The sequence below is a fragment of the Perna viridis genome, chromosome 8 (genome assembly GCF_037379345.1).
Source record: "Perna viridis isolate PV_CMFRI_1.1 ecotype Kerala chromosome 8, ASM3737934v1, whole genome shotgun sequence".
Taxonomy (NCBI): domain Eukaryota; kingdom Metazoa; phylum Mollusca; class Bivalvia; order Mytilida; family Mytilidae; genus Perna; species Perna viridis.
In genome coordinates, this window is record NC_142452.1 from 31979275 (window position 1) to 32005505 (window position 26231).

Genomic DNA, 26231 nt, shown 5'->3' on the forward strand with positions numbered 1-26231 from the left:
TTTAGCTCAGAAACATCATTGAGCAAACAACAGAATGGAGTTCAAACCTATAAACATGTTTCATAGACTTTGACAAAGCATTGGAAAACTAATGAAGCCGGTAGTAACCTTTTCAGCATTTTTTTTCTTTTTCTGCTGAAATTATATGCCCTACAATTATGTTATATGTGACTGTCTGATTGTGGGTAAATAGGAATAAGTTGGATTTAAAAAAATAAATCCCATCATATGGCATACTTACGGAAAGAACGTGTTGAAACTTTAAAGCCGCTGTGATTAGTAGTTGCTGAGAAAATTGTGAGAGAGAAAAAGTGTTGTGGAAACAAGGAAACAAGGATTTTGTTTTCTATTAAAACTTTTCAACTCAGTTTTGTATTTGGTAGATGATGCTTTTTAAATATCTAATGAATACTGACAAAAGTTTAAAATCGTCAAATAGAAATATTTCACTTAATAAACTTCCATACACATTAAATTGATTGATATATATTACGCCAAGTCAGAAATCGGTATTTTTGTCTAGCGTCTTAAAGTGTCAAGCGTAAAGGTAAGTTACTGCTTTAAATAATGACAATTTTCCCAATGAAAAATAAAGTTTACATTTTTCGTTAATGAATTTCCGAAAATTGATCGATCACAGATCTCATCCTAACAATGCCCTATATGTAAAGCACTTTTAGTAAACTCCAACGAAATAATTATCAAGATAAAACGTTCATTTCTATCCAAATAATAAATGTTCACCCAAAAAAGTCATCAGGACAATAAAAACATTTTTACGCTTATCTTTATGGAGACAATAGTAATTAATTCAGTCTTATAAGACCTAAAATATTATTGTTCAGGCATATTTTTCTGCACCTTGATATATCCTTACCATTGGTAGTTCCTGCATTTTGTATGGAAAGGTACTTTATAAAAAAGTTTATGAACATTCAAGAAAGACCATTTTTGTGAAAAAGCCCACGAAAAGCCTCTTGTTCAATAAAAGATTCAATCATGAATAATATGATGCTTATTAAAAATAAGTCGTCGAATTGACAGATCGATGAATAAATTTACACCTGTTTGGGTTTTTAAGTAATATCATATTTTATTATTATCTATTAAACATCATATGCTTTATACGTTCTTTTCAGGGTTTATCTGAAAACTAAAATGCCTATTTCATTCATAGCCACATGCATATTGTAAATACAAAATTATGTTTAAAAAGCTACTTAAAGCAAGTCTAGTATTTGATAGTCGTTACGCAATGAGGAACCATTATGTTTTGTTCATGTAGTTCCATTCGGGCAAATAAATAAAATCATTGTGATTTTGTTGTCATTTTAGTAGCACTTGTCAATATCCAAGACAATCAACCCAAACCAGGTTTTTTAGGAAGATCTCATACCTAATGAATCTCATCATCAAAGCGCTGCCTTTGTTTTTAGTCTGCCTATCTGTTTGTTCAATGCAGAAATATCCACACTACCCTTTATGTTATCAAAGAACGACATTTGATTATAGTCTGTCTGTCTGTCTGTTTGTTTAAATTACTTGCACATTTTGTGTATGATATCACAATTGTTGTCTTCGCCTGACACTCATTTCTTATGTTTCTCTCTGCGATTGGTGCTTCTACGTATATCAGAAAGACGACAATCGATTCAATGGAATTGTGTAAAGTCTTTCAATACCAGAACTTCTCTCCACCACCTGAATACCTATCAAGTCGTACCTAAAATCTAGATACACATCTATAATTTGAGGTTCAGACGATATATTACCAAGTTGAACAGATTCAGACAGCACTATTTCAAGGTTATCTTTCATTGCATCCTTCACCTCATCATTTAAAGAAGTGAAAAATTCAATGTCAACTCTAGCTTGTTTTTCAAAGGATGTGCTGAATTCGACACGCATAACCTTTCCTTCTTGTATGTAACTGTTTTTGCTTAATATCGTAATAAATTCACCAGAATCACAGTTCTTAGACAAATCCCATTTTTCTCCCTCTTTGAACTCCAGTTGACGACGCATTAATAATGTCAACTCAGTTACACGACTTATGATTATATTCGGTATACAACAGTACTTAAGAGCACCTTGAAGTGTTCTTTTGGCTCCATCTCCACTTTTAACTGTAAGTCCCGAAAATGCTTTGACCATTCTTTCCTTTATTGAGTCAATATTTGAGCATCCGCCAGCAAATATAAGTCCATTAAATCTTTCATAATTTGAATTTTTTATATATGTTTGTGTATGTTCAATGATGATATCAGATACCTCCATCACTATGTCGTTGACAAGTGCATGTCCGATGTACAATAAAGATTCTTTTAGGAACATCTTTTTATCACCTCTATTACTGTTGTATTCAGATATGTTGAGGCATTCCAAAAAGTCTTTGTTTTTGTATTTCAAACAAAGGGCATTTGTCAGGTCAATTGGCATATTTACTTCATAAAAATCGTTTTTGTCATTTATTTTGGTTTTAATAGCTTGAACTTGTTTTGTAAATTGTGCATTCTCTTTCAATTCTTCAATAACTCGATCACCAACAATGGATTCTACGATATCACATATTTTACCATCAATTAAATTTCCACCAGCAGATAGCAAAGACATTCTAGCTAGTTCTTCTATGTCTGATCCCACATGTTTAACTGCTGACACTTTACACGTATATCCTGAAAATGAAAAACTGATAGGATGGTTTCGTGTTTGATCCAAATTAAGCTGAAACTTAATTGATGCTTGGCCATTTCTTCTTTTCTTTGGTTGTCACAAGGGATTATCCTTATTATATAAGTAGCAGTGATTTACCGAATGTTCCAAGTGTATTTTTTTTTTCGATAACCCACACTTTGAAATGAATTCGTTAATTTTACAATCGCAATTTCTCCCGCCAAAACTTTACAACACGAATATCAATCCACCGTTCACAAAATTTTAAATTTATGTTGAAAATAACGAATAATGGAGGAAATCTATATTAAAAATAGGATAATCAATTGGTTATTGTGAATAACCAAAATATGACCACTCATATCAAAAACGCATTAAGATTTAACTCGTGCAAAGAACAAGTTCCGCACACTCGTTAAATCTAGGCGTTCTTCGGCACTCGTGGTAATATTTTGGTTATTCACTCTTTTCAATTAATTATCCTGTTATTATTTACGCCCACTACCTGCACTTTATATTTGTTGTCTAGTGAACTAAGAACCAACCTGTCAAAAATGAAATCGAATATAGTGTTATGATAAACTATTTGCACCATGTACTCAAATGCACATTTCATTAGGTTGAGGCGGTAATCCTATGGTAAGGGAAATAACTCATGAAATCATTGACATGTTTGCATCATACTGAATTTAACCAAAGCCTCATAAGCTTTCGTTTGAAGCAGAATAAAATGAATGCTTACATAAGACTGTGGGAAAATGCTGAATACAAACGTTCCAATAATTCTTTAGAGTTGTGTACCTTACCCTTGGTCTATCTCCTTAAACTGAATTCAGGCGTTAATGTGCAATTAGTACAATATCTATTAATAATCTTTTTATCCAATCAGTCAATTTTTCAAAATTGTATATGAATGCCTTTCTTTATTGTATGAAACTCCTTTTTCTCAAATAATAAATAGTCTGAAACTAACCTCCAAAATCTATAATTACATAGGCCTGATCATCATGCATAGATCCCTGTGTTAACTCTTGGTCTTCCGTTGAGGTCATAATAGCAGTTGAATCAGAAATAATCAGTAGTCTACTTCTATGTAATTCCACCTACAATTACACAATAAACAACTACTATACACGTTCTTTATTTTAGAAATGTTTCAGACAAATAATGTAACAATGCATTTTCTTAAGCAAATAAGAAATAGAAATGAAAGTAGATAAATATTTGTCGTTTTATATATATCGAATAAAAACATATTACTTGGGTCTGTTTAATCACTGTTAATTGTGAATTGACTGTATTGAAACATATTCAAAACTGTTCTTTTCAGTCCATTTGCTCTCTGTTCAGATGACCTTTTCCGATCAGCAAATCAGAACTCATCTGTCATGATTTGGAAGAGTAATCAAGGGAACCAAGGTTATAGCGGCAATCAAAAGAATGCAATCCAGGGACAAAGACCCGACATGGAAAACAGACATACACAACAAAGAACATAAAGTAACTAAAATCATACAAACAAAGTAACAAAAGCAAATGAGCTTTATTAAAAGGGGAAAAAACGAGGATTCTGAAAAGGCCATATGAAAAGAAAGTAGAATGCAGTGACTGAATGGAACGATTGATAAGTCTAATTTTAATTAGATTGATTCATTCTGTCATTATAGCAAAAGATGTCTCAGTTTGAAGCTGAGTCTGAAGGAATGAATGAAAACAATACAGAAACACACTTGCCTATTACTGTGTGTAAGTTAGTTACTATAGTAGATTAATATGTATAATACAGATATCATTTGTTTTACCTTGCTACAGCAGTTCAGGATGAATTCTCTCTCAGCATTGACAATATGAGATGGTAATATTAAAACCGTCAGGATCTTATTTTGTTCAAAATGCTGTCCTCGCATCTCAAAATCATTCATAACACTAGTTCTCAGAGCTTTCAGAATTTGGATAAAAACGTCAGAAGCCGATATAAGTTGTTTTTCCCCAAGCTTCACGTTCTTAAACTTATCCTGTATAAATAGTTATTAATGTATCTAATAAATATCAACACGTTTTCATCGTTAATATAATTTAAAATAATCGATCACTCCAAAAATAAATAAATAAATAAAATAACAAAACTGAATCTACTTTTCACATTTTATGTAGTGGAAACAAACAGTTTTTTTTTCAAAATTTGAACATTTGAAAAATTATGAAACTAATAGTATTTAATTGTATTTATCTCATCCTCACCAATTTTGTATTGCAACAAAATAGTATTCGATGTTTCTGAATATTTTACTACCAATCTATATAAAAGTTCGACATTTTACAGGTGAATCATTGTTAAATAGAAAACCAATCTAACAAACACTTTTCTTTTCATTCTACACATGCCATTTTTAACATATTTGATATAACTATATCCTTACACATCTATACATTTTAGAAAAAATAATACCTTCTTCAACTTTTTAAATTTACAAAACAAGAACGATATCTCTTGTAAAGTTGCAATTTACTGCAAAATCTGAGTAATAAAATCTAAACGTGAAACAACAGTTTTAAATAGAAAGACTAATTATGTGGTCTGTAGTCACTATCTAACAGGAAACGTATGCAATTCACAACAACTGACCATTTTACTAAAATATGTTCAAGGGCCATAACTCTGTAAACAATTAATCGAGCAAAGAAAAATCGAAATCAAGAAGTATGGAAAAAGCCTGGACAAAAATAAATATACTACCCTTTATTTTCCATTGATAGGGCTTATAATGTGAATTTGAATTAAAACATCATTAATGATCATGTGTATATATAATACATTTTACAGAAAGCAAATCATATTGTACATAAAATCCAATTTTCTCTAGTTTATTGCTTTAAAAACTTCCAATTTTTACATGTACATAATTACCTCAGATCTACACAAGTCCGAAATAAAATTTTCAAGGAAAGTTTCATTTGTACTGTTTGATCTTCTCTCGGTGTTGGCTTGTTCCCCAAATAATACATCACGACTCCTAAACAACAGACATGTTGGCTCTGAGTGTGGCATAATGTTGTCTGATATCGAGCAATCGGAAAATTTTGAAATGGCAAATTTGCTCCTCATTGACCCAATATCAATTGCCACCACATAGTCTATATTTGCTTGATAGTCTGAAATATGAATCAATCTGGCAATACTATGACAAGACTAAAGTACTCACCATTCAATGTTAAACTAATAAAACATGAATGATGTGTAGTACTCCAGCTAAGAATCATGCAAAATTTGATACATGGTTGAAAAGTATGCATATTTTTATTTTTGTATTATTTTGTTTATAAGGTGTAAGTAAACAGAAAACAACGTGTATTTTCACAGAACCCGTGTTTATATGAATTATGAATTATTTAGAATGTACTGTAGGATTCAAATTAAAAAAAATAACTCAGTAAATGACACTAAAATATAGTTGAAGCTATTGGATTTTTAATATGAATTTCTCCTAGATATATAGGAATGTATGATTCTAAAATTCATTATACAGACTTCAAAAGCAACTTCTCTCATACAGACATAAGACTAAATGGTATGCGTAAAATACGACCTGAAATATTTTAGAGTTTTTAAAGGAAACAAAATAAATTCTTGATTTAACCTACCGTCTAGTAACTCGACGAGCACTGTACTGTTGCTCTCACCATGTTCGTCTTTACAACGGCACTCATAGGTACCAGGTGAACAGACATTAACGCATACAAATGTCACATTTGGATTTGTCATATGGTTTACAATTTGTACAGCCACATCATCATCACTCTCTCTCATTTTAACAGAAATGTGTTTTAATTGAGTTTCCGATACCATAATCCAGGAAATGGAATTCGTCAATCCTAAACCAAGCTTTATCATTTGACAATCCGGAATGATGATAGGAAGTGCTGTGTAAATATTATATTATATACAAGATCACGAGAAGACATCAGTGCAACTTTGAAACAAAAACAAAATGAAAATAGCTTTCTCCCAGACAGAATTCCTACGTTGGGCCAACGTTGGTTCAACGGAGCCATTATTTACGTTTGACCAACGCAGTGTATCCAATGTTGGTCCAATGTGGTAAGTGCAAAGAAAACCAACGTTGGCCCATCGGAGGCAAGCAATAGTTGGGCCAACGTAATGCCAACATTGACCCAACGAATTCCCAATGTTGGCCCAACATAAGCCCAACTTTAACCCCACCATATTGATCAGACGGTTATATTCCTTAAGATATTAGAACATAGTTTTATAATGTATTTTATGACCATGTCGCAGAGTGCTGATGCTTTGCACTCCTTCTGAGTAAGCGCTCAAATTTCCCCTCAGTTTATCATTATAAATTCCTTACAGTAATAATATACCAATGACAAGCTGATTGTAGTTTACAAGAGTAATCAAGGGAACCAAGGTTAAAGCGGTAATCAAAATAATGTAATCCAGGAACAAAAACCAGACATGGAAAACCGACATACACAACTAAAATCATACATACAAAGTAACAAAAGCAAATGAGCAAAAAACTGGGAGCATGGACCAGATGCACCGGTAGGGGAAGCGTCCTCTGCTTTTCTAGAAACACCCGCAGAGTTGCTCATAAAAAGTCAAGTCCGGGGTAGACGAAAGAGGAAAGGAAGACTATGACACATTGAACAAATCAGTTTTCAAGGCGCAGATGGATACACTGTAACGATCCACGAGTTCATGATGACGACCACAAAACTGCTGTAGTGATGACTTCAATCTTTTAGCAACATAACCTTGCTCCAGAATCCTAATTGTTAGAATTCTAGTGCGGTACAAAAGGTCTGCGTAGTGTCGGCAAGCTCTGGCATAATGTATGAGTAGTGATGTGAACATATCATACGCAGGTGCTGAAGGGATGTTGCCACAGATGAAAGGAAAGTTGGCGATTTTGGATGAAACGGCATCACGTTTATCGTAAAGTTGGGTCAATAGTTTACCTTTATCATCGATTTCTAAGTGTAGGTCAAGATATGAGGCTGACTTCACAGTATCTGCAGTATCCTTTATTTCAAGTTCTTTGTGGTAGATGCGATGTATCAAATCCCCAAAATTAGGATTGTTTGAAGATAATATGTCATCTATATAGCGGAAAGTGAAATTAAAGGATCTAACTAAACGATATTCTTTCTTTTGGATCAGATCAGCTATAAAGTCAGCCTCATAAGAGTGAAGGAATAAGATTAGATTAGATTACAAGATTAGAACATAAAAATTTATTGAAACATTAGCAGATAATCCGAACATTGGTATACTGTATATTAAAAATATGCAAATTTCTTTTTGCATTGAACAGGCATATGCTAATACCTGTCATTAGTTTGTGTTTAGGCTGAATTTACATTGAAATTTGTATACATTTGTTCACAATGAAAGACAATTTTTGTTTTGTAAGAGGTGTATTATGCTTTCAGTTACAAAGCTGCATAAGAGGGAGATAATCATGTACACTATTGTTATCATGAATTAGATTTGGTTATTCATAATACTTTTTTTGGTGTATTTAATTTATAAATATTAAACGCGAATACTTGTTGCTTGAATATTAAACATGCAGTTAACAGAATTCGTGAAAACAGCCAACAACACTTTTTTAAAAGAAGTAAAATTATATTGATAAATATATATATATATATCTTTTGGTGTCTCAACGTTGGCCCAACTTAGTATCGCAGTTTAGATGCAACACAATATTTGTCTTCATACATCCAGATTTGCTACCTAGTTTTACTTTTCTTGAGACCAATATACATTTTGGCATCAAGAATATTATTAAGTCATTTTAACATGTCTGTTACCAGTGTCGTTTCGACGTTGGTTCAAAGTTGGTTAAGTGTTGGCTCGACATTGGCTCCAGGTAGGACAAATGTAGAATAATGCAAATCATGTAATCATGGTTTTGATTTAAAAATTAGAATTTTACAATACTCTCACGTAGAATTCGCTTCTTAAACACGTTTTTAAAGACAAACAACAAAACAAAACTAATATTGTAATGGTTCTTCTGAATATAGTACGGCAACGTTGGGCCAACGTAGAACCTTTTTATGATATGACAGTATTAAAAATGTCAAAATGTCGTGTAAAGCCATTTGGTTGTCAAGTAAAAACCATTTTGGTTAAAAATAAATCAAGAGGAAATATGTCCATAACTACGGACTACTGCATTATGCCAACGTTCGGCCAACGTTGTCTTGCCAACGCTAACTAATACCCAACAAACCAACCATCAGCCAACGTTTGGCCAACGAATGCATGCTGTCTGGGCTCACACTCATGCCAAAGATAAAAATGTATAGGACTTTTTTACCAATCGGCAGTAATAAAAATTCCCGTCTTATTACCTTTTTCATTTTTTTTACAAATTCCATGTGAAGAACCGCTTCTCCTATTTAGCTTATTTTGATTCAAGCTATTTCAACATTTTCTATGGTAAAATGTATATTTTAACACGTCTACTTAAGAGCACACGTTAAAATTCTAACTTTTACTATACCGAGTGGGGAAATTAATTAAAACGCTATTTATCAAGGAATAATCTGTCATTTGTAAAGCAACATATCTAACATCCCTTTGACTACACAATGCAGCACGCATCAATATATGCTCACTACATATGTAAATGGACGTATTTAATGATAAAGTTTTTAGAGCGCGTATAAACGAATTTAACAAACTGATTACAGGTCAGATACAGCTTTTGAATGGTATATCTTCCCATTTACACTATATACCACTCATCATTTCCCATTTTTCAAATCCTCATTCCCGAGAAAAAAATACACACACCATAGAATCAACATTTCTTTTTCCTTAAACTTTATCAAAAATTTTCCTTTTGTAAATTAACATTTACAATATTGTTTTTAATTAAATTTGATATTTATCATATAAAAAATATATCCTTCTAACTCTTATTCCCAATCCCATATATGGAATGGGAAGTTTTTCTTACTGAAGTACTGTACTAACGCATACTTATAAGCAATATTTTCGATTATTGCAATAGATGAAGAACAGGAATGTATGTTAAAATGCATAATGAAAATAAATCATTCAGTTACTATATATATATATATATATATATATATATATATATATTCTAGACTTACGTTTACGTTTTCGCTGTATGACCTTAAGGTTGATATCATTACTATTTTCCGTTCCTTCAGTGTTTGTTACCCTACACCAGTATTTTCCACCATGTTTCATCCTTGCAGAATTTATAGATAAACTGGCCACATTATCTTCAATGCCGCATTGATACATTTCCGTAATATTTGTTACCAGGTTGGAACCATCTTGCTGAAACATCCACTGTATTTTGCGGATCTCACTAAATTGTGACACAACTGAACATACAATATCGACACTTTCATCTTCTTGAACAACATATTTACTTGGTTGTGCAATAACATAGGGTTTTTCAACTGGAATTTAAATGAAGACATAAGTCATTAAATAAAATAGAACATTGTCTACACTTCAAACAGAGGACACAGTTTCTCCCTTTTTAAGCTGGTGATTAACATTAGCATTCACTTTTTAACCAACTGGCGGTGATTAAATTTCTGCGAGAGTTTTTTTAGCCATTACACATTTCTGAGATTTCAACAAATGTCATGGGGATTCTCCCCAATTCTCCCGGGGATAACAATATTCCTCCACTCTCGATAACTAAATTTTAAATTTAAACAAATTCTCTGTAGCTCGTGGGTTGAAATATAATTATCTCGAAGGAAAATCTCGTATTATCTTGGAGGATGAAGGAGAATATATACATGTATATCGTTCATATATTATTTAAACGATAACTATTCATTTTTGGAAAATGATTTATTTATGCACAAGTTTAATTATTGTTCTAAAACTAATTTTGTAATATATTTTTCGCGACCTTCTGACAGTCGAGGATAAATATTACAATATTTATGTTCCTGATATACGATCAACAGCAGAACATATAACCTATGTACGACCTCAGTATCGATTAAAAAGTTGAATTCAGCTTTGGCTGATAGATGACGCAAGTTCGTACTTTCTTTTGACGAAATCAGCAGGGAATCGCATCGCCCTTTTAAGAAGATAAGCCTATCAAACAGTGAACTGGAAAAGAAATTATGGTTTCAAAAAGTACTGTTGGTATGTGAAACAAATTTAATATTTAATAAAAATCTGAGGGATTTTTTTTTGTCTGGATAATGCATAATTACATTTTACTTTTAGAAAAATATTTTCAGTCCGGATATCTATCCCATTGTAAATGGAGACTCTGCAGAAGTATTTTCCCTGGTCATCCGGCTTCACGTCTTTTATGGTGAGTGACAGTTCCTCATTGTTGCCTCCTGAGTACTTGTCGTTATTACTAGTATTAATGCAGTGTGTTAATGTACCTCTCAAAATGAACCATTCTACCGATTTTAGATAACAATTTTGAATGTTTATTGAACACTTTATTGTAGCAGTACTAGTAGCGATTCCAATCACATCTTCAGAAGGAAACGACAACTCTGGTGTTGGAAGGACTGGAACTACAATAAACAAATGAATGTAAGGCCAAAAAAATATGTCTGCAAGGGTTACATTCCTCCCAAAAATAGGGTAGGTCGGTAGGCATTTTCATTTTATTTATTTATTTTATTTTTCATTTTATTTTTTTCTCGACTAAAGATGAGCCTACATTTGTAAAATAGCATCATGTTTAAGGTATCCTTACGGTCAATTTTCCGAAGTTTACCGAGGTGTCTTATTTCTTTTAACCTCGATAATTTTCGTAAAGTAAACGAAAGTACACTTAATTTTCATTCAATTTTTAAGAATAAAATAAAATACTTTGAAATTGAATATTTTCAACAAAAATATAGAGTAATCCCTTTTTCTTTAAAAAATATCGGAAATAAAAACTGCGGTTCATTGCATAACAACAACACAACAACATGGCTGACTCGGTCATCTGCCGGGATAGATGTGGGCGATTTTCTAAGCCCTCCAGAATGACAGTGAACCAGACAGTCGAATCTTCACTAAGAACATAGAAATTGACCACAATTATGGTATAGGTCATATTTGCATGTCGGGGGTAACGGGTTGTGAAGCGTGTTGTCCTGGAATTGACAAACTTCTGCGAAGTTCCAAGATAAACACTAGTACGTCCTGGCATCGGGCAGAAGATTGATTGAATGGGGCACACTTCTAGACAACCTGCAGTCTTGTAGACAATGTTTGCTTGCCCGCTTATTCTTAGCCACAAAACAGTGAAGGCATAAATGAAATGTGGACTCGGTGACTACCTGTATGTGCAATGTATGGCTTGTAACGAGTTAAACCGAGTTGCATATGGTACAACGCACAAGGACAACAAAAGCTCTAAGGGGATGCCAAGTTTCAGTATAAACACAAAGCTTGGGGCAGGTTAGAAACAATGTGTCTTGCTTATCAGTTTGATCAGTACAACGTCATATTACATATATGCATTTGTAGGTCCCCATTTCAGACAGAGCCTCACTCCTTGGACTAAGTATAGGGAGCAAGACTCTGACTGAAACTAGTATGGTATTTCCTAGGGTGAAGACAAAATTATATCTGAAATGGGGGTGGGGTCAGGTGGGCATAACCTGATTTCTGGACTTGTTCTCAACCTGTTAATGTAATTCTAGTCGAATACCCACACTGTCATTTTCAAGTCATGAAAGTGTATGGTTTTAAGTAGAAAGTTTAATTTTTAACATACACATCTATTAATCATGTCTTTCATTACAATACACTTATTTTCTGTAAGAATTTTGAACAAAATATAAGTACACTGTATTTACGCTCGGATTTACTGATATAAATAAGTCTCCTATTCAAACGCTACTGTGACCTGGTTTTTAACGTACATTCAGTTTTACCGGAAATGATCCGTACCATACCGGAAATTGGCGGAAATTACCGATTTGTCAAAAATGTATTAGGGTCGGGAGAAAAAATGAGGGTCGGTCGGGAAACCCGAAATAGACATGTAAATTTGAATTTCCCCATTATGTCCATGAGGTCTCAGTATTTCATCATTATATTCTGATTTAAATATATTGACCTACAATTCGAGGTCTTTGGTAAAGAAAACTATTGACCAAACTATACGACAAACTCGATGACTTTTCATTCCATATGGTCAACTTTCCTTTCATTTCTGGCAATATCTCTTTTCATGTCACAACTCATGCGTTATACCAGAACTCGTCGTTACTACGCATATTTTTTTTGTATCGCACTACATTTATTAAAATTAGGCTTCTGTAACAGGGTTTTATTGCTACACGGTTGAAGTCATCACTATATCACTATAAAAGTTTAATGGTCGTCATTATGAACTCGTAGATCTTTACGGTGTATTCATCTGCACTATGAAAACTGATTTGTTCAATATGTCATGGTGTTCTTTTTCTCTTTTGTCTACCATGCACTTGCCTTTTTCATGAGCAACTAGAAGGGTGTTTCTAGAACAGCACATGATGCTTACCCCACCGGTATATCTGGTCTATGCTCCCATTTTTGGTGTAGTCCGTGTGGTTTTGTTTGTGTTATTTATGATTATTTTATGTTCCTTTTTGTTTTTCCACGTTTGGTCTTTGTCCCTGGACTACATACTTTTGATTTCCGCTAGAATCTTGGTTCCCTTGTTTACTCCTTAAAAATCTTTTTACATAGCTTTTTTTGCGCTATTTCGTCAGTTAATGTTTGTTAGCAAACACCTTTAGTTATAAACTGGGAAAGAACTTTAATTCGTGGATACCAATTTTCATGGTTTTGAGGTTTTCAGTACACAAATCAATGGGAATCGGCTTTTTGTTGGGAACCAAATTTTGTGGTCTGGCTCACCTATGAAAACCACGAAAATTGGTACCCCATGCCCAAAAGTACTTTTACAGTATTTTTAAAGCTTTATACAAATCAATGTCGAAAGTCACTTCTTCCAACGACATCAACCACTTTTTGTGACAGTCAAACTGTTTCTATCACATTCAAAAGAGACACAAATTAGACCATGCTTATGAAATGACTATGTATAGTGAATAACACCTGGTAGTTGCTTTCCTATCTGTGTGAAATATACAATCATTTATTATTGTAAAAATATAAACACTCGTTTGGTTATCTCTCTTTGTAGGGAATAGATATAATATTTGATGCCTTTCTTCAATACCGTCAGCACCTGCATATGGAGTTTTCATAACTCAAACGTTATGCCAGAGCTTGCCGTTACTACACCGACTTTTTGTATCGCACTACACTTCTTACAATAAAACGTCTGGAACAACGTTATGTTGCTACAAGATCGAAGTTGTCACTACTGAAGTTTAGTGGTAGTCATCATGAACTCGTGAATCGTTATGGTGTATCATCTGCACCATGACAACTGATTTGTTCAACGTGTCATGGTTTTCCTTTCCTGTTTCGTCTATCTTGGACTGGACTATTCATGAGCAACTCGGCGGGTGTTTCTATAAAAGCAGAGGACGCTTACCCTACCGATGCACCTAGTTCACGCTCCAAGTTTTCAGAGGAGTCTGAGCTGCGTTATTATTCTTTAAAATGATATATTTCTTCAAGTCCATCAAATAAGAATGCGTTTTCGTTAATACGCATTATTTTCAAAATCCTGATCTGAAAGGGAATTTCCACATAGGAATCGGACAGGTATCTATGATATTGCTGTTACCGTAGGCTTACCTACTACCCTCAGTATTGCTACATCGCTAATTTCTTTATTATTCCCGATTCGAAGTTTGCACACATATTCTCCTGCATCTTCCGGTTTTACTGAATTAACAGTCAACTCTGTCAATCTACATTTCCTAATACCTTTGTAAAATGACAAAAATTTTGTTTGTATCCGATATTTCGTAGAACCTACAGATGGAATACTTAAATCTTCTTCGTTTGCCCTTCGAAATAGCCATTCAGGATCTTCAGTGTCCAATCTTGTAGACAAGTGACATTGTATTCTGCATGAATTGTTTATTTCACAATCCACCTCTTTCACTAGAATACGCAATTCAGCTAAAATGTTTAAAGGAAAATGACATTGTAATATATATAGTGACTTCGATAATTGAAAAATATATCGTAACTAACCAAAACGACTTGAACACAAAACATTTGAAGATATATTATCTTTTTTCAGTTGTCGATGAGTAGTTTTTTTTAAACAAATTCAAGTAATTTGGAAACCGAAAAACACAATATTATGTTTAAATACAGGAATTGTCAAAAACGAAAACAGATAATTTCGTTTTTCATCACAAGACATACTATACATTTGTATGCTTACCTCCATCGCACAAGGTGTTAACTGGTCCCGACTCCGATGAATTGAAAGAAGTACTAGTCGTCACGTTACAATAAAATGTGTCGTTGGGCTCCATAGTTTGCCATTGGGTAAATGTTGAAGTAGAATGATGTTCTTCGTTTCCATTGTTCTGTTCATTTTGGGTTTCTGAAATGATTTATCATTTTTTAAATATTGTTAAATGCTTAACGAGATTATTTTTGTGCTGATTATGTTGCATGTTCTGATACTTTTCGTACCCACTCGTAAGTGATTTACAGTACGATATAGGGTTTAGATCAGAAGCCATATCTGTCATGGGTTTGACACGCGCTTCCTGCACCTTGTCAATTTGCTCATTGCTTTCTGAAGTTATCAATTTAAGCAAAACCAACTTTTGTGCATTTATTTTCAGACGAGTAAAGATCAATTCCATGTAAAATTCTACTGTGTTTACTATTTTATACAACTATTTCACACTTGTGAACGTTATTTGCAATCTTATAGACATCGAAGTGGTTCATAATATTCTTATCTTGAACATTAAAATTGTGATAACTAATCGTTTTCTTTAAAGACGTTGATCTTTTTGCTCAAGATAGTAAGAACTTAAATGTAATCCATATTTTATGTAGATCATAACTATTATTTTTGTTTACAGGTTAACCTATACTTTCTCAAAGATGACATCAACATTGTCAATGAAAACTAATGCTGATTTGATATCACTTCATTTGCTTAGTCTTCCATGATGATTAAAATTGTAATATATGTATTGTATCGAAGGTAAATTCAGGTTTACTTCTAGTATAATGTTTTTGGATTAATGAAGAGTCATATGTACGAAATACAAAAAAATATATGGTGTTATAGGAATTTCATCCTCAACTTGTTGAGTAATAAATGTTTTAAAGTTCGTTTTAAGAAAAAGAAAAGAAAAGAAATTCATACCATAAAACCATGATGGCTTCCAGTGAGTTAAACCAATTGTACATAAAAAAACTGAAAATATTAAAAACATTATCAGTAATGCTATTATCTTTAAAATATTTATATATAAGAGTTTATTAATAAAACTAAAAGTGGTCTTATAAAATTGATTCTACTTTAAGTGAAGGGGTGCACATCAAAGAAAAAAACGTCTGTCAGAGACCCTAAATCTCGTTAGCTGTTATTTCATTCTTGCAGTAGAAGATACTCTTGACTGAATTTAAGACGGAAATTTCAGCCTAAAACAACAACATGTATTGTATAAATGTTGTTATACCTTTTTCAGTTTTGATAAAGCGAGAAAATATTTGCGTCAATGATTATGATAATATGAATACTACAGTTTGCTATTATAACAGTTAGAAATGAAATTAATGTAGCAACTTTCATATACAGTGCGTATTAATCGGTGTATGTCTGTGCAATCGTCGTATGCCCATTCCAAGTCCTCATACGAAAAAGCTTGCAAAGTTCCGTTTGTTCGTCAGTCTTAAGATCAAACATAATGTAAATCTGTCTTTCAGAATGTAAACCTGTACGTCTATCAAAAGAATATTTGAACACATGGGACATCTTAAAGTACCAGATCAGTGTTCTTTTTACTTGCATTGTTGTTTGGTGTTAATTCTATTTACTCAAGTACATGCGTAATTCACCCTATTAATATTTTGGTTTGTCCATGTATTTCCATGACTCTTTTATTTGCATACATATTTGATATCGCTGCCATGAATACAATTACAATCATTAACTTACCCATCAAAAGAGTACATAAAATGACTAATATAAACATCCACACGACTTGTTTTCTTCCTGGAACAAAAAAGAAGCCTTTATTGTGTTGCTTATCATTACTGAACTAGTTATATACCTTTTAATGTTTGTTTTGTATTTGAGTGGTTTTTTCTATATTAATTCATTTACACACTTGACAACATATATATATATATATATAAACCTATCAGAATGTGACAACTCTATTCGCTACACTGCTCCATCGTATCAAATTTATACAGGGAAGATAAAGTAAAGTATAGAAAGGTCTGAAAAATCCCCAACGATGTTAGGACTGTCAAATTTGCGATGCAAATTTTTGGTCGTTCCCTCCGCGGGACTCGAACTCGTACCGCTGTGACATCTATGGCAACACCACCTGCACAAAGTCCAGTGCCCTAGACCACTCGGCCAGCTAGGCTATATATAAATGTAGCTTTCGTGGGCCGGGTCATTCCTCCTGGTAGGATTAATCTAGGGATATATATATATATATATATATATTTGCTTTTATTTATACCCTAGTTGTGTATTTTTTTTTTTTTGGGGGGGGGGATTCTAAGAGGGTATATTAAGTGAAAGTTGTATTCAAACTCTATCGCTTTGAATAACTTTAATATATATTTGCAGCGGTAGAATAAGGTAATATAAATACAAATCGCAAAGCCATCAGAAACATTGACAGGAAAGCCATGGTTCCATTCATAAAAAAAATCATTAAAAGCATACACAGGAAAAATATCTAGTGTCTACTTAACTAGCCTTAACACATTTGACTGCAGGGTGATGATTAAGAGATAATATGTAAAGATGATTTACCATAAAGGTTTAAATTAATAATTTGTTGCGGCATCAAAGGTCTAAATATCAGAAGCCTCCTCAATGGCACAAACTAATTAATAATCTCTAATATAATGCTAACTAACGTATTGTTAGTATACACTGTTTTGGAAAATGATTTTTGATATGCCAACATTGAATATTATTATTGGCAGATGAAATTTGAAAAAATGCCGTTATCTCGTTATCTCATTTTGTCATAGATCACAACTGATCTTCATCTCAAAAATTGAAAATGCATTTATTAAATGCAGAACCCAAGCAAAAACGAAGGATAAAACGGTCACTGGCAATAACCCGACATGATCATATGCATGAGCACTTCTACATTCTTGGGAGATTAACTTCAACATCAAACTAATACATGTAGAGTTTTAAGATAATCTCCGATGATTCTCCTTTTTTGTTCATTAGATAGACGTTTACATGTACATTGTATCTAACAAGCTAGTTTTGAGGAGATGAAGTTCTGACACAGAATTAATACTAAGTTAAAACATAATAATAATTTCGTAAAAATCTTATTTGTATGGGGAAAATAATTGTTGAACTATTTTGAATTAAGGAACTAAACCTAGGGAAAGGGCACAACTCTTACAAATCATTGGAACGTTTGTATTCAGCATTGTACATCAATCTCATGTGAGCATCAAACTAACTTGGACCGATTTTATCTTTATCTTGTTACAAATGAAAAACTTGATAGGCTATAATGACAGTGGATATGATTATATGATACAAATATATCCCTGATTTCAAGAGTTATGTCCCTTACCCTAGGTCTACCTTCTTAAATGATAAAATCGAGTTATGCAACGGTCTGATTGTAAGAATAAGTGTGTCCTTTTTGCTATCCCAGAAAGAAGCCATTACCAATGTTTTCAGAAATTAGTTGCATTCGTTTAATTTGATAAGTCAATGTTTATTCTTCACTGATTAAACATTGACCTGTAGCGTATATTTTGCTCATTTGTGCTTCTTGCATACTTCAAATAATCATTAGGATTTTTCGTGTTTATCATCTTTCTCTGCTAAGAAGGCATTCTGTTAATGGAATGTTAGTTTGTCCTTACTTTGAATATCTTTAATAGAATGTTACAGTAGAGTTACCTCTCATGTTAATATTTAATCTAAATAAGGTCAAGACGATCAATGACATACGTCCTCATCAGATACACTTATCTTTTGGATTGATACTTATCCAATTACTAGTAAACAACTTATTTTGCTTAGAAAAGAATATAGTCAAGTTTATTCTTACAATTCATACCTTTTTGTCTATTGGTAGTAGGTAAGTCATTGACAGAAGAAGTGTGGTCTTGGTGTGTTATCCCACTGCAAAAATAAAATATAGATAAATTGAGCAACAATAGCAATGCAAATATGGCATCCTTCTCTGTGTAAATAATTGGCTCTCTGGCACTAGACATATGAATTGAAAATCGACATGTCTCTCTTAGATTTATCTTTTTTGTGTTTTTGAGTTTGTATGTTTGTTTGTTTTTTTTTGCTTTTTGTTTGTTTGTTTTGGTTTGCTTTGTTTGTTTGTTTTTGTTGTTTGTTTTTGTTGTTCGTTTTTGTTGTTTGTTTATTTTTTTTTTGTAATTTCATCACTATTGGCTGTTTAATCCTTTAACTTTGCTTTTCTCCCCCTATATTCATTATTCTGTACATCAACATGCTTTCCCTATGTTACATTTTATTGAGGATGACTTCTATGCCTTAATAAAATATTCTAAATTAACAAAGCCGCAGTTTAACGATGACATCAACTACCAGAGCATCGATCAGAAAAAAAAACTTGAATTTGTACCTCAATGTTGGATAGGTTTGCTTAGTTTGTCCAACCAATATGGTGCAGTTGGGATCTGTAAGACAATTTTATGATAAGTACATAGAAATGTGCAGCTTAAAAAAATAGGGGCTCCAAGAGCCTAAATGGTTTATCTGGTTCATTTTCACCTTTTAATGCCAATAACTCTCACACAAAGTTCTTAAACTTCAGCCCAACACGACTGTTATAGGCCTTATGGTAAAGATCATTTCATCAATTGAGTTTTTGTTCTATCCATTACGGTTTGCAAGATAGTAGCTAAAAACTGCAAAGACGTAATTCTTTCGCCTTTCAAGTGCAATACCTACAACAAGGAGTTGTCTTACACATTTAAAATAAAACTCGACAACATGAACATTAACATTCAATGCAGATGTCATTTTGAAGGAAGCAAATGAATTGTAATAGGCAAAGGACAGTAAGTAATTTCGCCTATACTGTGAATAATACATGTATCAAGAGCCATCCAGGTCTGAACAAAAATACAGTAAAAATCTGCAAGTGTTTAATTATTTGTAGAATGACAGAAGTGATGAACAACATAATTGTGGGAAAGTATAACCAAGGTTATAGGGGTAATCAAAAGAATGTAAACCAGGGACAAAGACCAGATATGGAAAACAGACATACACAACAAAGAACATAAAGTAACTAAAATCATTCATACAAAGTAACAGACGCAAATTAGTAACTCGGACTCCAATAAAGAGTGGGAGCATGAACCAGGTGCACCGGTAGGGGGGGGCGTCCTCTGCTTTTCTAGAAACACCCGCCGAGTTGCTCATAAAAAGTCAAGTCCGGGGTAGACAAACGAGAAAAGGAAAACTATGACACGTTGAATAAATCAGTTTTCATGGCGCAGATGGATACACAATTAGGATCCACGAGTTCATGATGACCATAAAACTTTTGTAGTGATGATTTCAATCTTGTAGCAATATAACCCTGCACCAGAAGCCTATTTGTTAGAATTCTAGCGCGATACAAAAAGTCTGAGTGGACAAAATGATAATTAAATTTTAATCATAATGTAATTGGAAAATATGAATGGGTTATAAAACAATAGGAGTACAGGAAATACATGAAACAAATTTCCTTAAAACACTTGAAATGCACCATTTATTTTGACCGGATTAGATACAACTAGGGGCTCACAAGAGCCTGAATGGTTTATCTGGTTCATTTTTCACCTTTTAATCCCAATAACCTTCACAAAGAGTCCTTAAACTTCGGCCCACAAAAGACTGCCGTAGACCTTATGGTAAAACTTGCATCGATTGTGTTTTTGTTCTATCCATTACAGTTTTCAAAATATTGGCTAAAAACTGCAAAAACGTAATTCTTTCGTCTTTCAAGTGCAATAACTAAAACAAGGAGTTGTTTTACACAATTAGAATAAAACCTGACAACATGAATATTAACTTTTAATGAAGATGTCATTTTGAAGAAAGCGAAGAAATTGTAACAGGCAAAGGAGAGTAAGCATTTTAGTCTCATTTTCGGATAGTACATGTATCAAGATCCGACCAGGTCTGAACAGTAAAATCTGTGTTTTTGTAGAATGACAAAAGTGACGAACAACATACACGTAATTGAGAGAAAAATTATAATTAAACTTCAATCTTAATGCAATTAAAAAAAAACTATTATATAAATGGGTTCTGAAACCAGGAACAGGAAATAGCAAATTGAATTTATACATGATACACATGATACATACTTCCTTAAAACATTTATCATTCGCCATCCTTTCTTACCTGATTGGTTATTATAAGTGGGACATGGAACTAAATAACACGAACAATCGTCTTTGCTTGGAATACAATCAGCTCTTCCCACAGGTTCTTTCACATAATTATAGTTTTTTGTTTCGTCACAGCGACATGAGATGTCTTCTTCATGTGACCCATTGCTGTGAAGTACCTGGCCTTCTCCACAACAGCTTGACTTTAGAAACTGGCATTCATGACTTTCATTTCTGTACAAGTTATATGGTTGAAATCTGTTCAGTGGACAGTCGATATTTCGGAATCCGCCAGTCCATACGTACCGCTCCCCTGATTAAACAAAGATGGCTTTTAAACATGTAACAGTCACAGTTTGTACTGATCTTTCAAATGAAAGTGTGCATGTTGAGTAAAAAATGAAATTGGGGAATGCAAACTAAAGAGTAGATCTCCTAAACCTTGAAAACTAAATTGAAGACGTCAAAGTACTTTAACTAAGGGTTGACTGTTAACGATAATTTGACCCAATAAAGACATAATATCTTGCTGATTCTCCCATAACTTTAAACAATACAACTCTAGTGAAATGCTGTATTAAAGTAGCAAATAACGCCGTGAATATGCAATATGCTTTATCATGAATACACTTTAAATGATTCAGTGTTTATACTTCTTTTTACCCGTGAAGATATTTGAAATTTAGCTGAAAATGGGTTTGAATATAGAGACCGTTAAGCTTAAAATGTCTTCTTTTTTCGAACATATTTGAATATTTACCGGGCGCAGCGTAGTCTGTGTGATTTTGACAATCTTCTTTGACGTCAACGCTTTCAGTATCGTGTAAACAGATATAATATTGTGAGAATGCATTACAAAATGCCAACTGACGTAACCATCTTTGTGATTGTTCTGGACAGGTCTTTGAATAAAAAGATGCCGTGGTAGAGACAATGCCTGGCAGCTACAATAAAGAATTCCACAATTAAGTTAACATTTAAAGCTCCTTTACTAAAAGGTACATTTGATGTTTCTAAGATATTGTAAGTGGAAATGTAGAATATGATTCATTCGTAGCATATCTTTGCGCTGTTTTATGCAATTAATGAAATTTCCTGAATCTTATCTAAAAACACATCAGGGACCGGTCATTATTTACCTCCAGGGGTGGGCCGGCAAATTGAAAAAATGATCCTGAAAAAAATAACTACCCCCCCCTTTTCCAAACACAGAAAAATCCTCTTTCAAGTACCAAAAAAAGTCAACCCTCCCATGCATTGTTTTAAAATGAAATTTCTATATATGTATTGATTTATCCAAAACAGAACAGGAAACATGTAGTACAATCACAAGTTATTTAAGGAATGTTTCCAATATTTGAAAAGGTTACTACATTTGTTATTGTTGTTTGAAATTTGGAATTCTAGTTGTTTAAATACATGCTTGATATATTATTATTTAAGTTTATTCAAATTTTTACAGTTGTCTGTAAAGGAGTTGTAAACTGTTGTGTTACCAAGAGCTATTCATATTTATCATTTTTTCACATAAAAACACTATTTATTCATTTAAAAAGAAATAATTTTTTTGTGTGTTTTGCTATGTGCACATACACTTCATGCAATTGAAAATGAACAGATATGGTATAACGCAACAAATGCAAACCACCATTACAACCAGCGGTAAATTTAATACCATCAGCAGTCATGACAAGACCTTCGTCATGAGAATAACCTCATCTAGTAGTGAGCTCTGAAAGGCCCCAGTAGTGAGCTCTGAAAGGCCCCAATAGTGAGCTCTGAAAGGCCCCAGTAGTGAGCTCTGAATGGCCCCAAGTAAAAATTTAAGCAATGTCATTTTCTATGCATGGATAAAAATGAACCGGGCAATTAGAGACAATGATTGAACCAAACATTTAAAAAAAGCTTTATTAAACAGGAATTATGTATAAAATTCTAGATATTGCACAATTACATGTGTACTTCAACTAGTCAACTGCTATTTTTTCGTCGATTTCCCTTACTTTTTTGCCGGTCCACCCCATCAGAATTAAAAAAAAGAAATTATACGTAATCTTTATAATTTTAGCCTCCAAATACACTAAACAACATTCAATGATATGGACAAAGATTTCAGACTGGGGGTTTCTTCAACAAAGAATTCTATCCTATTTTGCTAGACACTGGAAAAAATTGATTAAAATAAACATACAAGAGTTTAGATAAGGAATGATAAAATAAAAAAAAAACACATGGTAAAAATGAAGAAAAAGTCATTCAGATGAATTCCACAGGTAAAATGATGTGGACTTTGAAATCATTTAAGAATTGATTAAAACGGATTCTTGATATATATATATAACGTCTCAGAATGTGACGACTCTATTCTCTTCATTGCTCAATCGGATCAAATTGATACAGGGAAGATAACGTAAACTTATACAAGGGTCTGAAAAATTCCCAACGATGTTAGAACTGTCAAATTTGCGAAGCAAATTTTTGTCGTTCCCTCCGCGGGACTCGAACTCATACCGCTCGAACTCACTAAGTCCAGCGCCCTAGACCACTAGCCTAGCTGGCCGAGTGGTCTAGGGCGCTGGACTTAGTGCAGGCGGTGTTGCCATAGATGTCACAGCGGTATGAGTTCGAGTCCCGCGGAGGGAACGACAAAAATTTGCTTCGCAAATTTGACAGTTCTAACATCGTTGGGAATTTTTCAGACCCTTCTATATATATATGTATATACAACGAGTGCCTTAAATAAACTGAGTGTGTATGAAAGTAAACAGACCATTTACTTTCATACACACTCAGTTTATTTAAGGCACTGAAGAAGGTCATTTGTTGACTGAAAAGTTTGCCTATTATGTATTTTATTATAGTGCAGGCGGTGTTGCCATAGATGTCACAGCGGTACAAGTTCGAGTCCCGCGCACAGAACGACCAAAAATTTGCGATGCAAATTTGACAGTTCTAACATCGTTGGAAATTTTTCAGATATATATATATACATATATATGCAATAAAAGAATGTGATCTGCTCAAAATGGACAAAAATGAATGGACAAAGTAGATGTAGTCATAATGCGAGGCACAGACCCTGTATAGGGTAAGCTTCCCATTCTGTGGAATCATCCGAACAGGTAATATTGGATGGTGATCAATGTTTTCCATCAACATCTTTGCCCGAGTTTGACCATGTAAATTTGATACAGCGTTTGGCGGACTATGATGTAATTGAGTGCTAAAAAACGTAGCAGTTGCCCCATTTGTTTCTTGTCCATTTGACTGATTTTACTCATAATACGTCATTCGTGTAAACAGGCAACTTTGACAACGTTTGTTTTTACTATTTTTTTTATCAATATCTGAAGAAAAAAATTATAACTATGGTAAATTTAGACTCTGTTAACCGGCCTTAATAAAGAAAGCAGACAGCTTTTATTTTTTTTTTTTTTTGTCTGTGCAAGTTTTCTTTGACAAGGTTTTTGATAGGACACTTTAAAGTTAAAACAGGGTATTATATAGGATTGTAAATTCCACAATGGGCTACGTCGTACAGTGACTGTACGAATTTTACGTGTAATATCCTAGTTCATTTACAGTCACAGTTTAAAACCATAATGATTGATTGAACAGTGCAGTGAAACACGTGTTTATCCAAACTTCCAAGGAACTATTTTGCAGTTGGGGCAACTCGTTTGGATGCGTTCTATCATACATGTACACTAGTCCGTGATTGGCTGAAATGGGAATGAAGAGAGCCAGGACTAATAGAAAGTTTATCAAAAAGAATAATAACCAGGAACAACGACCAGTCAAAGAAAATACACACAACAAAATCATGAAAGATCAAAGAACTAATATAAAACACACCTACAAACAAAAGGAAATGAGCAATCTAGACTCCCCTTTAACTTCGAGCATGGTCAGGGTGCATCGACAGGGTAAGAGTCACCAACCTGGATGTTCATAAAATGTCACATCCTGTGTGAAAAAAAAATCTAATGTGGCTCTGATTTAAGCTTTTTTGCTTCATTTTCTATTTCATATTACTCACCAACATTGACAGAATGCGAACGAACAACATACTGGATCTTCTCATTCATTTCCGTCAGCATGCAACAACTTAAATGGAAGATAAATGTAAATGAATATTAACCTAAATGCATATGTGTAGATTATCATCTCTGATCAAAGCAGATGTATAATTGTGAATAATTTAGGAAACAGATCATTTGTATATAGGTGTATGCACATATAGTTGCTGGTATAATGACTAGCCCTATCTGTCAATATGCATTATTCGAATTTACAAATATGAAATCAAATTATTTTAGCGAGCAATTTATTTTCGTTTTTGTCTTTTTTTTTTCTTTTTTTTTTTTTTTTTTTTTTTTTTTGGGGGGGGGGGGGTTTTTTTTTTTTTTTTTTTTTCAAGCTAGGCAGCAAATATTAAAGGTCTCATAATAGCTTTTTACAAAACAGTTTCTCATTGACCCGTCACATTAAAATATGAAAGTGATAACGCAGGATTTGTTAACAAGCTGGTCAAGTTGGACATTGTATCGAACTTAATCTGAATACCTACAATGTAAATGTTTCTTAGGCTCTATGCCTAACTGTACATCCTACACAATATCCGATCAAATGCTGAAATCACATGTTGGTATTACAGATTATTTTTTTTAGCACACGTGAAAAAGATTTTCAAAAATAGGAGATGGACTTTAATTTTATTTATCTAGGTCGGGATGTTTAAAACGAAATGTCAATCGAACCGGCGTGATCTACATAATACAAGTTTACAAGTAGATAAAACAGAGGATCTAATTATAACAATTACATTAATTAGAGGCAGTCTACTTTAGCATGTATACCTAATTACGCCTATATATAAACAGGAAATTTACCTTTCTTCTCCGCTCCGAATTTCAGAAAATAGTCAAAAACGAAAGTAGATCAAATATCCTATACACTTCCGGAATTGTGCCTTTTAAAAATACACAATGTATAATTTACAGAGCCAGGGACGTACAAAAAA

The 26231-nt window shown here is 33.3% G+C and overlaps 1 protein-coding gene and 1 pseudogene across 3 annotated transcripts; one reads left to right on the forward strand and one right to left on the reverse strand.

The window, feature by feature from the left end:
• Positions 1-1121: 1121 nt before the first annotated feature.
• Positions 1122-26168, reverse strand: LOC148610250 (uncharacterized). Of its 3 annotated transcripts, none has more exons than XM_088542539.1 (17): positions 26101-26168; positions 25248-25320; positions 21969-22152; positions 21222-21521; positions 19444-19498; positions 18901-18965; positions 16773-16829; positions 15978-16028; positions 15030-15194; positions 14429-14758; positions 10930-11247; positions 9829-10146; positions 6316-6594; positions 5582-5826; positions 4476-4688; positions 3647-3776; positions 1122-2675 (listed from the first exon to the last, which is right to left on the reverse strand). In XM_088542539.1, the coding sequence occupies exons 2-17, from the start codon at positions 25290-25292 to the stop codon at positions 1633-1635; spliced, it is 3798 nt and encodes a 1265-aa protein (XP_088398665.1). In that variant the 5' UTR covers positions 25293-25320; positions 26101-26168; the 3' UTR covers positions 1122-1632. The 3 variants fall into 3 exon arrangements, with proteins under 3 accessions (XP_088398665.1, XP_088398664.1, XP_088398666.1); XM_088542538.1 differs by having other exon boundaries at positions 25248-25315; positions 26101-26167; XM_088542540.1 differs by lacking the exon at positions 15978-16028 and having other exon boundaries at positions 25248-25315.
• LOC148610251 (uncharacterized) lies at positions 11653-12132 on the forward strand (annotated as a pseudogene).
• Positions 26169-26231: the final 63 nt, after the last annotated feature.